The 10,848-nt window shown below is 37.8% G+C and overlaps 3 protein-coding genes across 6 annotated transcripts; 1 reads left to right on the plus strand and 2 right to left on the minus strand.

Annotated features, from left to right (window-relative positions):
- Positions 1–208: 208 nt before the first annotated feature.
- Positions 209–6,849, plus strand: LOC106636688 (uncharacterized). The gene is made up of 10 exons (XM_014349182.2): positions 209–336; positions 820–892; positions 1,097–1,435; positions 1,519–1,962; positions 2,035–2,330; positions 2,415–2,558; positions 2,673–3,074; positions 3,153–3,655; positions 3,720–4,916; positions 4,986–6,849. The coding sequence occupies exons 2-10, from the start codon at positions 861–863 to the stop codon at positions 5,238–5,240; spliced, it is 3,612 nt and encodes a 1,203-aa protein (XP_014204668.2). The 5' UTR covers positions 209–336; positions 820–860; the 3' UTR covers positions 5,241–6,849.
- LOC106636689 (uncharacterized) lies at positions 6,792–9,033 on the minus strand. 4 transcript variants are annotated; one of them, XM_089593571.1, is made up of 7 exons: positions 8,937–9,033; positions 8,846–8,866; positions 8,507–8,688; positions 8,219–8,422; positions 7,879–8,142; positions 7,562–7,801; positions 6,792–7,486 (listed from the first exon to the last, which is right to left on the minus strand). In XM_089593571.1, the coding sequence occupies exons 3-7, from the start codon at positions 8,537–8,539 to the stop codon at positions 7,331–7,333; spliced, it is 897 nt and encodes a 298-aa protein (XP_089449697.1). In that variant the 5' UTR covers positions 8,540–8,688; positions 8,846–8,866; positions 8,937–9,033; the 3' UTR covers positions 6,792–7,330. The 4 variants fall into 4 exon arrangements, with proteins under 4 accessions (XP_089449697.1, XP_089449696.1, XP_089449695.1 ...); XM_089593570.1 differs by having other exon boundaries at positions 8,507–8,707; positions 8,813–8,866; XM_089593569.1 differs by having other exon boundaries at positions 8,803–8,866.
- Positions 9,034–9,146: 113 nt separating this feature from the next.
- LOC106636634 (breast cancer type 1 susceptibility protein homolog) lies at positions 9,147–10,377 on the minus strand. Its single transcript, XM_014349053.2, has 3 exons — positions 9,970–10,377; positions 9,655–9,855; positions 9,147–9,581 (listed from the first exon to the last, which is right to left on the minus strand). The coding sequence occupies exons 1-3, from the start codon at positions 10,009–10,011 to the stop codon at positions 9,312–9,314; spliced, it is 513 nt and encodes a 170-aa protein (XP_014204539.2). The 5' UTR covers positions 10,012–10,377; the 3' UTR covers positions 9,147–9,311.
- Between the last annotated feature and the right edge of the window lie 471 nt (positions 10,378–10,848).

A 10,848-nucleotide genomic window follows, 5' to 3' on the forward strand; every position in this document is an offset into this window, starting at 1 on the left:
ATAACGTAACCACCTCGATTTCTAATGCAATAATATTTTATTTACATCGAAGCCGGCTCTTATGGTCATTCTCAAGATTAGGTGGTGATGGTCGTAGGACTGTCGTGACCGTCTTTAAACTCAATCGGTATAGCCATATATATGTATATACGTATATATATGAAAAAGGAAATACATGCTGTCTGCTGTGTTTAGTGTGTGCCCCGAGCTGAGGCTGATAATATGATGAGTTGAATTGAGGGTGATGACGAAGAGTTTCTGTTCAAGAGTTTTGTAGCCGTCATTCGAGAGTTTTGCAGCCTGAGCTCCTTTTTCTTGCGGCTTAAATATGTGACAGTGAGTTGCTGGTGGCGTGTGTGTTTTTCCTCGTTTCGGTAGATTCAGTGTTTCAACGGAGTTTATTGTTTTTCGATCGGGTTTGCTCCCTGTAGCCCTTTCGCATTCTAACCTTCTCGTCTTTATCCGTTCAACGGAGTTTTGGATATATTTTTCTCCAGTCGTCGACGTTTATAATTTTCCTTTGTTTTTTTTTTTTTTTTTTTCAGTCGCCCAGTAGGTACGTGTCAATTTTCCATTTCCAGATCCGAAATTCCGAACCAGCGGTTTTTTTTTTTTTGCAATATACGCACACTCTCCGTCTGACTGAAGAGACGACGATGAGATATTTTATCTCGCGCGGACGTGCGTGTGTGCAATTTATCAATTACTCACTCTGTAGTGTTATTTTTTAATCGAAATTCCAATGCCGGTTTTTGTGTGTAATTTGCATACTGCCGATTTGTTCTCAGCGGATCTTGCATTTTTTTTTTTTTTTTTCAGACTAATCGTCGACGTCGCGAGTGGTGCAGGCTACGCGGAATATGGGCTTAAAAGCGGCTGTACAAGCTCTGAAGTAAGTGTGTTTGTAAAGAATTTCGACACTTTTTGTTTGTTGTACCCATGACAAATTACACAACTGTACGATAAATCGTTCTTATCACTGGGATGAAGTATTTCAACTTTTGGAGCAATAGTTTACAAGCTCTGTATAAATGTTTGCAATGTCACACTCAGTCGTGTTGTTAAGAACATTAAGCATTAAAAGATAATTTTACAGGAAAGCTGAACCATTGAAAGATAAGGTTCAACGTTGCAAAGATCTATTGAACGACAATGACGCATGGATGTGTCAGAGACAGCTGCAAAAGATTTACCAGCAAGTTCTTATACTTGACTTGGAGTATGCTTTGGATAGGAAGGTGGAACAAGAATTGTGGAATCTTGGCTTTAAGAATTATATAGCCATGCTGCAATCCCAGGCAAAGGATCGCAGAAATCCCAAGCGCGGAGAGTCTCAGGCCATGCTCAGTTGGTGCTTGGAGGCAGCCAGTGGCTTTTACTTGACCCTGCTTCAAGAGATATGCACTGCTTTTGATTTAGATTTGCCATTTCGAAGGTAACCATCATTCCACATTTGTACACGTTTACACACAATTATCAATTATTTTTAAGCAATTTGCGCGTTTCCCGCACCTTTAGAAAAAGTTACGTTTATGGCTGCGTTTCACCATGGAAGGCCGTGGAGAAGCTGTCGGCACCGCACAAGTCCTCGTGCTTCTACGCCTGTCAGTACTGTCTCGTCCATTTAGGTGACATCGCCCGCTATCGCAATCAAAACAAGCAGGCCGAACTCTTTTACCGCCACGCAGTCTCGCTGTCACCGTCCAGTGGACAGCCCTACAATCAGTTGGCTTTGCTGGAAGCCTCGCGAGGAGATAAACTGGGAACGGTCTTTCATTACGTGCGTTCTGTGGCAGTCAAGCACCCGTTTCCCGTTGCCACGGCCAACTTATCCAAAACGCTGACATCCAGTCTCAACGATAATTCGTTCAACGTTGAGAGTAAGGCCAAGTTGACGTCGCAAGAGTATATTGCAGTGTTTTTAAAGCTACATGGAGTTCTGTACAATTTAGGAAATCTTTGGTAGTTATGAATTTTTTTTTTTTTAATTATCAAGTGAAATTTAAACTTTTCCTTAAAAATTCATTTTTTCAGCGTTGCAACAACGTACGTCAAGTTATTGAATGATACGCTAACAGCGCTCGTTGCTACCGAAAGTTTCACCTCTTGGAAACTGGTGCAAATGTTGGTTATCAATCTGTATGCCTTGCAACACACAGCAGGGATAACGAATGAAAATCAAGAGTTATTGAAAACTGATCAACTAAGCGCAGACGAAAAACTATCGAGAAACTGCATTCTCGATTTGATTGCTGGAAGCTTGTCTGCCCTGCTGCTGCCTGTTTATACGATAAAACATGAAATAATCAACTATTTCGCTCTACCAACCAGTAAGTTTCAAGCTGGCTGAAAAATTTTTAAATACAACTTTTGAAAAAAAATATATATATATATATTTCATTTCTGTGTAACAGTTAAACTGTGCCTTGACTGGATCCAGCTGAGACCAGAAATTTTGGAGGAAGCAGCGTTTACTTCCAGACTTCAAATATGGCCAAGTCTATGTGTTCTTTTGAACGGTTTACAAAACTGCGTTGCTGACTTTGATTACAATCAGTGTAAGTAGACCGATTTTACATTATTTCATGTGCATACAGCTAAAAAATAAATTAATAAAATACTTTGCGCAAAGTTTAATTGATCAAAATAAAAGAAAAAAAATTCTTTTTCAGATGCCAAATTACCACTGCCAGAAGATCGAGACCTTCAAGGTTTTCTACCCTTGGAAAAGTCTTTTGAGATTCTTCGATTTACGAGTACTGACTTAGAAGACGACGTTGCGATGCTGAACAAACTCAGAGCGTGGCGTATTATTCAGCTAGGCCATCAAATTGCGCAGTACCAAGTGAACGGTGCGGCTCTCATATCTTTGGGTATCGTAGACCAGAATGAGGAGAAAAAATTCGTGTCTGCGACGGATGATGTGGGAGTGAGCAACGAACTAATAAAAGAATTGGAAGAGCTCAGTTTGAGTAAAGAAAAACAGCCTTTTGTTGCGAACAGTCCTGTACCATCTGAATCGGCAAGCAGCAAAGGATCTTTGGAGATCGATAGTTTAATTGCTGAAATTGGCTGTAAGTCAACCTTCAAGATTTGTCTTATAAGATTGACATTGTTGAATCATCATTATTTATTTATCATATTTTTAATAGTGGAAAAACGAGGTGGCATACTAAAACCTCAAGGTTCTTTGGAACGTAGTCGCGATTCGTCAAGCGACCCAAGCTTGGAAAGTAATTCCCTACCGCCTTCAGCTCGAAAGCCCCGACAAAACGTGGCGATGCAAGCTATTATGCGACGCGCTGAGACTGAACAGAAACAAGTGACCTTTAAAAACGTCTCACCGGTCGTGATTGAAGAGACTGAGAAAATTAAGCCTGCGACCATTACCCCCACGTCAGTTGCAACTTCTCCTGCATCCCCTGCCAAGACCAACAATGTTAAAAATATTATATCCGTATCGACGACCGCCAGCACCACCAATAACATCCTCACCAGTGCACCTGTCCAGTCTCGCCCTCCTCTGATGCCAAGTGCACCGATGAATATTCACTCTAAACCAACTCCAGTGGTTCAACAGCAACATCAACAAGCACCACAGCTAAGCCAGCTCCAAATGTTGCAGTTCCAACAAAAACTTGAACAACAGCTCAAGGTAGGAAATTGACGAATCAATCCTTCCGAAACTTAATGGAATAACTTTTTATTTTTATGAACAGTTGGATAACCATCTCAGCAACGTGCAACCACCCTCGTCGCAGCAGCAGCAACAGCACAGAGAAAGCATGGTGCTCTCGTCACCTCTTGTTGGACAATTTCCGCATTCGGAACGTCCAGCACCACTTCTACAGGGACCAGTACTACCTCCAAATCACGGCCAGTATCCTCAAAAGCAACAACCACAACAGACACAGGGGGTCCTTCCTCCAAACGCAGCTTGCTATCCGAATCCTACGTTCAATGTTCAGACTCCTCAGTTCAACAAAAATTTTATCCCCAACAATCCCTCAGCCTCGCTGCAACAGTACGCCATGGCCACCAGCATGCCTAGCCAATTTGGCAACGGACAACCGTCGGTCGCTCAAAGCATTCCTTTTCCACCAAACGTCAATGTCAATCAGAACCAGCTGATCCAGCAAACGCAGCAGCAACGAGGAAATTTCTCTGCCCTACCACAGAGCAACAATATGCTAGCTCAAGGCTTAAATCTGACTCCACCAGCTCAGCAGTCGATGGCTAATCAGAATATCGGGCTAACAATGCAGCAGAATTCATTAGGCATGCACCCACAGCAAAATTTGTTGGCAAATGCACACCGACCAGTTAACGGTTTAAATTTGCAAAACCACATGGCTATGCCATCTGGAGCCTATCCAACCAGTATGACGGAAACGACGATTTCCAACGCAGCTCCAACAAACATTCGCCAGCTGAACTTTACAGGGGCAAACTTTGGGCAGAATAATTTTGCCCAGCTACAGCAGCCGCAGAAGCAAATCTCACCGACTGCTTACAGTGCCGGACAGCAAGCGCAGTTCAACTTTCCAGCTCAGACAAATCTGAACCAGAAAAACCAACCACCACCACCGCAACAACAACAACAGCCAGCAGTAAACAATTATCCAATGTTTCATGGCTACGAAGCTAAGGATTACAATCCGTGGAAAGAATCGCAACCACCCGTCAACTGGTGGGGGGCCAATAATCTCGTGGCAACTGGACAGTTATTGCAGCAGCAGCTTAGCAAAGATCATCCAATAGTTAATAATACAGACGCGTTTCAAAACTGGTCAAATTCTACTGCTCAAGCCGGACAGCACATGAACAATGTACCTCTGACTCCTGGAAATAATTACCAGATGCAGGGACGCATGTACAGCGGTAGAAACAATTTTGACGACATGAGACCATTCGATGTGAGTTTATCAAAGGTCAAATGCAATTTTGATCGACGGCTCTTGTTACATAAAAATTTTTAATTCCAGATGGATCAAAAGCAACAGCAGCAGCAACAACAGCAGCAGCAGCAATCAGCAGCGACAGGCAACACTTACTCGCTCTTCAGTGGTAACAGCTGGGGAATGAACGGACAGCTGTCTTCTGGTGCTGTATCTTCTGCCAACCAGCAAGACCAAATGAAGGCTCGGCTCAGCCAGCAGTCGTTGTGGTCCGGGCCTGGTCCGTCGCCCCTCGAGCGCCTCCTCGAGCAGCAAAAATCCCTTCGCGAGGGCGGAACTTGAACGACATCGCTGTAAGAAGGCGATCGAGGAACGACACGACGCTAGATGGGAACCCGCTGATAAAATGAAATACAAATGAAGAAAAAACAAACAATTGACTAAACTAATAAAGTAAACACAAAAATAACGAGCGAAATTCGCCTAGGACACATGCAGCTGTCTACAAAAAAATACAAAAAATACAAAAAAAAAGCTAATACCGATATACACGGGTAAAATATCAACGGATAATCGCAGTAATGATACGCACGCCTAAGCGAGCCCAGAAAACTCCATATAACAATATCGTCGCTCATACGGGAACTTTCACCATCGGGAGGTACGTTAAAAATTTAATCGTGAAATAACAGAAATTATAGAGATGACTTACGTAGAGTAATCGCGAAAAAGTGAATCGTGTGCAAACAGGGCTCCCGACAGGGACTCGGATTGACACGCGCCAATCTGTTTCTTTTTATTTATGATTACATCCTGAAAGACGCAACGTCGAAGCTTCGTTATATTATTAAATGTGTCGCGACGAGGCACTTATGTATTTAAGAAGCATCTATTTTTTTCTCTAACTGGGGGAAAGAAAAACGATATCGGATTATCATTGAAAATTAGACAATGTTTTATAGATAAGTAAATAATTGTTCTTTTCAATTCATGTGAGACATGATGAAAGAGACATTGATTTTTTTTTCGTATATTAATAAACGTTTCTTTCAATCTTTCATCCAACGTGCACGGTATACGTTATTCCAGATGTATGAAAATAAATACTTGACCCTTATAAAAATTTTATTATACGATTTGTAGATAATAGAATGGAAATGAAAGAGAAAAAAAGGAAAAGAAGGAAGAGAAACGGAGATCAAAATAAAAGGCATCAGAAAAGTTTTTAGTATCTTAAAATTGGTAACGATATTCCATTGATGAGATATTTTTTTAAATCATTGAAGCAGTTTAATCTGTGTTTTTCGTTTGTTTAATCATCGACCTTTCAGTCTTTGTTTTTCATCTATCATTTACATTTTAAAAAATCGGTATATAGTATGTAAATGTTGATTGCAGATAAAAAAAAAAAAAAAAAAAAAATGAATGAACACTTGGTGAAATATGTGAATGTTTTGTTTGAATGTTTAACTTGTTGACTTCTACTTTACGGCTTTAGAGTCTCGTCTAGGACAAATCATAAATATAAATTTTCTTGTAATTCCAATACACCGTCAAATATTACGAGTTTTGCATGTTTGAAAAATTTTATCAATTAACAATATTGCAGTTCGATAAAATTATAAAATATTGCAAATAGATTTTGTAATGATATAACGACATGTAATATTTAAAGATCTAGAGACTGACCCAAATAATCATGCAGAGTGAGTTTTAGGCCTGTTTTATTTTATGCAAAAGGCTGCTTGCCTGTATACACTTGAAAATTTATTAAACTAATTGCATAACGATTGCGTTTTAATGTAACGAAATTCATGATAATTATATTCATTACCTGCAAAAATATATTATGTTAATAAATTAAACCATATTACATACATTTTTTTGTTAAAATATCCAATCTTTATTCTAAATAGTTACAATACGTCTTACGAGTACAAAATTATAAATGCCTGTTTGTTTTTCTGAACAATAAATATCATTTTATGTAAAAGTATCGTAAAAATTACAGTTTTTTTTATATTTTTAATCAAAATATTTAACAGTATATGGATGTATTTTCTAATTTAACAAGTATCTTATGAACCACTGATTTTTTTTTAGTCTGCTCAAAAAATTTTTTACAAACTTCAGATGAACAGATTAATCAACAAATTACCATTTCACTACAGATGACAGTCAACCTTATAAATTATTATAACTTTCATGATTAATTTCACACGTCTTCAATGTAGAATAGTCTCGATTTTTGCCATCAATAACTGGAAAATCACAGGCATAAACAGTCTTTATTACACTATTCAAGTATTACGCGTGAACACTTATAACATTGACTACTAACTACAGTCAAAGAGTCAAATGATTTGTCAAATGAGTAAATTATGTAATAAAACTTAATTACATTGAAAAATACAAAACAAAAACTTTTCACTTCACTTTTTCATTTTGGTCAAGTCGTCAACAACTTTTTGCACCACCAGACTGCAGTTTACGGTTTGTTTTTCTCCCATGAGCTGTGACATACACAAACTATTTACAAAAAGACTTTTGGTTTTTATTTTTTCTAAGGTCGTTCTGCAAGAAGTAACCTGAAAACAATTTATTTGGATAATGAATTTTTAATAGGCAAAAACATAGATTAACTTGGATAAAAATAGACTCACTTGTCCATTGTAACTCATACTGGTATTTTGGTTACCCAAAAGTAATGAGTAGTTAAACTGCTTTGCTACAAGGGCACTGTTTATTATCTGCAGATTTCCCTGCAAGTCACCTGCTTCATTAATGGCTATGTAAAGATAAAACAGTCCCATATCGGGAATACTGATAACACGTTCATATTTCTTATTAAAACAATTATGTTCCCATTCCATGACATACTTTCCAAAGTCCACTAATTTTTCCTAGAAAATGTATAAAAAAAAAAAAAAAAAAGAAGTTAGGGGCTGAAAGTCTAAGGATTTCGAGAAAATGAAAATACCTCGATCAAATTTTCTTTATGATAATATCTGAAATGTGGTATCATACGGCCATGTCCCAATTCCGTGTTACAGTTTTCAAATTTACAGGGATATCGCCCTTTTCCCACCGCGGTAACGACTTTTGACTTTTTCTGGACATTTTGATTAAGATCTGTTTTGATGAGAGGTGTACTACCACTGATATCATTGCCCCAATCAGTTTGTGTTTCAACGCATTTCATGTCAGTACGACTGGCATTAGTCTTTGGATTGATAAGCGAGGACTGTTGAAGAAACATGCAACAAGTAAATATTTTGAATATAAAAAGTGACGCAAGAAAGCGTGAAAATGACCTATACCTTTATCTCCTCGAACTTGGTTAGCAAGCTTTCTGCTAAATAATTTCTTGTTCCATTAAAATCACCCTTACAATAAGGACACACGCTCAACTGAGGCTGGCATTTTAAACACACATGATGTCCCTGAACACATGTGGGAACCGTAGTTGATAACGTTTCGCAACAAACAGGACACTGCAGTAACTCCTCTAAATCGGAGGCAAACTGTAAGCAAGAAAAATCATGCAATCACAACAAAATACGTTGCTGTACACGTTATGGGAATCGTAAAAATAATACACACTATACCTTATCTCTCAATATATTGATGGGGTTGGTCATATTTTTTCCCAATGACAGGGCCAGATATTGTTGATGCAAAATTGGAGGCAATGTACTTGTTAAACGGCCAGTTGTCGAAGAAGCTTCTCTCCCTCTTGTCTTTCAACAATTCTCCCTTGACAATTCAAAGGACGGTGAATCAGTGCTTCCTAAGGTATTTGTACACATCTATATAAATAAGGTACACATATACTACAGTCATATAGTCACAAACATAGATTCATCAAATAATCATAGGAGCCAATATGTAAAATATTATGTACGAAATTTTACTGTCGTTCGAGTTAGTGACACTACAACGCAAACCTTGCTGTATGTGTGTCTAATCTGTAAGCAAAGGAATTTTTTTTAGATATTAAAATCTATTTTATTTAAAAATTTGGGATAAATAATTTACCTTAAGTCCTCCGAACCACCGTTACAACTACAATCTACAATTCCCTGGTCGGGAATCGGCAATAAATAGACTAAGATGAGCGAGAAATGGTTGGAACATCGGGAGGAAAACAATTTTATCTCATGAAAGGGTAAGGTTAGATGACCTTTTCGGAGGGCATACAAGTATTTGCGCAAAAATTGCAAAATTAAAACGACGCAATTGAAAAAAAAACTTTATTTCTTACACAATCACAAATATGCATAAAAAACTTTTCCCATGACAAACAATATAATAATTGTTTTTTGTTTTACTTTATTTAGGTTTCTTAAGACCTATAAATCGTTTATTCATTGTATACTTATGAAAAAAAAAAAAGAGTCACGTCTCGAAAAATTACTTCTCTTTAAGGTCAATCAGTTTTTTTGTAGTCTCGTTCATGTAGACATTTATATTTTTGATTTCGCACACCAAAAAATCGATTTTTCTTTGCAATGTATTATTATCTTGTGGAGATGGCCTCTCCAAGTACCTCTTCAAGTACAACATAACGTCATTTTGATAGTTTAAAAACTCGGACAGCCTAGTCAGCAATGTTTTGAGGCATTGTCGATAATCTTTGGTGGTATCCACGGGAATGTCGTCGTTAAAGGCATGAATGGACAACTAAAAGAAATATTAAAATAATCACTCACAGTGTAAAAACCATATACATAAAACAGTTTTCTCCCCAACTTACGTTTATTTTAGCAACCATTTTCGACAAGTGCTCGATTATGAAGCTTTTCGTAGCCGTAAATGGACTTTTGCATGTGGGGCATTCTTTGACTTTTTTTCTGCACGTTTCGCAAACGTGATGGCCGATGGTGCACTGCACCACACTAGACTTCGCCTCAAGGCAAACCGGGCACTGGATCACGTCCTCCACTTCGTTCATCAACTGCAAAAGGAATTTTATTTATCGTTGCGTATATCAAATACACTTTGGCGTTTGCAATTGATAAACAATTATCAAAACAGAGAGAGAAAGGGGTAAGAAAAAAGAATGATTTACCTCGCTACATATTTGCGACAGTCCCTTCTTTTTCTCCGCCATTTTCCTCTTGTTGGAACGACGTTCTAAGTATACTTAACAATTGTTTTTATGACTCGGAAAATATATTGATAGCAACCAAACACTTAATTGGTTTTCCCACAATTACAAGATATGTATTCAAATGATATACAACGATTGGCCCTAGCAAACGGAAAGTTCGACTGTAAACACCGTATTAACATTCAACTACTGTGCAGCCGGCGGCCGGTTGTGGACTGAGCCGAGGGTAAAATTTTTGTACCTCGCTGCACAGTCAGCAGTCAATACTTACTCTGCAGCGAGTGCACAAAGTCAAAAAGATAAACAAGCGACGATCGTCTTTTGTTACGACGGACGGAAATCTGGGAACTTGTACCTTATACTTTATACAAGATGTATGTATACCTATATACTTCTAGTGGAGAATGTAAACAAAAAGCAAATCCGGACAAAGTAGGTACGTTGCATACAGTAACTCCCCAAGAGAATATTGTACTTACATAATTTGAGAAGATGAAAAATGGTTTTTGTCATTAAATTAGAACCGTTTGCTTTTACGGTAAACATTCTATTTTGTATATTTTTTTGTTTTATATGGGTGTATTTTAAAAGAATTTATTGTGCAGCAACGTTTTTATGAATAACGAAGTCAAAAATATGCACACGCACAAAAAACAATCAATGGCAAAAAACACAAAGTTAATAATTAAATAGACTAAATATTCTGCAAATATCTTCTTATTTACCCATTGATCATTTCGATGTGAATAACTTTCAGTTGGTAAAATTTTTTTTAAGATAACTATTATTGTCCCGTTCATATGTAAAAATGTTTAAATTATATAATTTGAATAAGTA

The sequence above is a fragment of the Copidosoma floridanum genome, unplaced genomic scaffold (assembly GCF_036245765.1).
Source record: "Copidosoma floridanum isolate Cflo_tuat_1 unplaced genomic scaffold, Cflo_Japanese_pri ptg000019l, whole genome shotgun sequence".
Taxonomy (NCBI): domain Eukaryota; kingdom Metazoa; phylum Arthropoda; class Insecta; order Hymenoptera; family Encyrtidae; genus Copidosoma; species Copidosoma floridanum.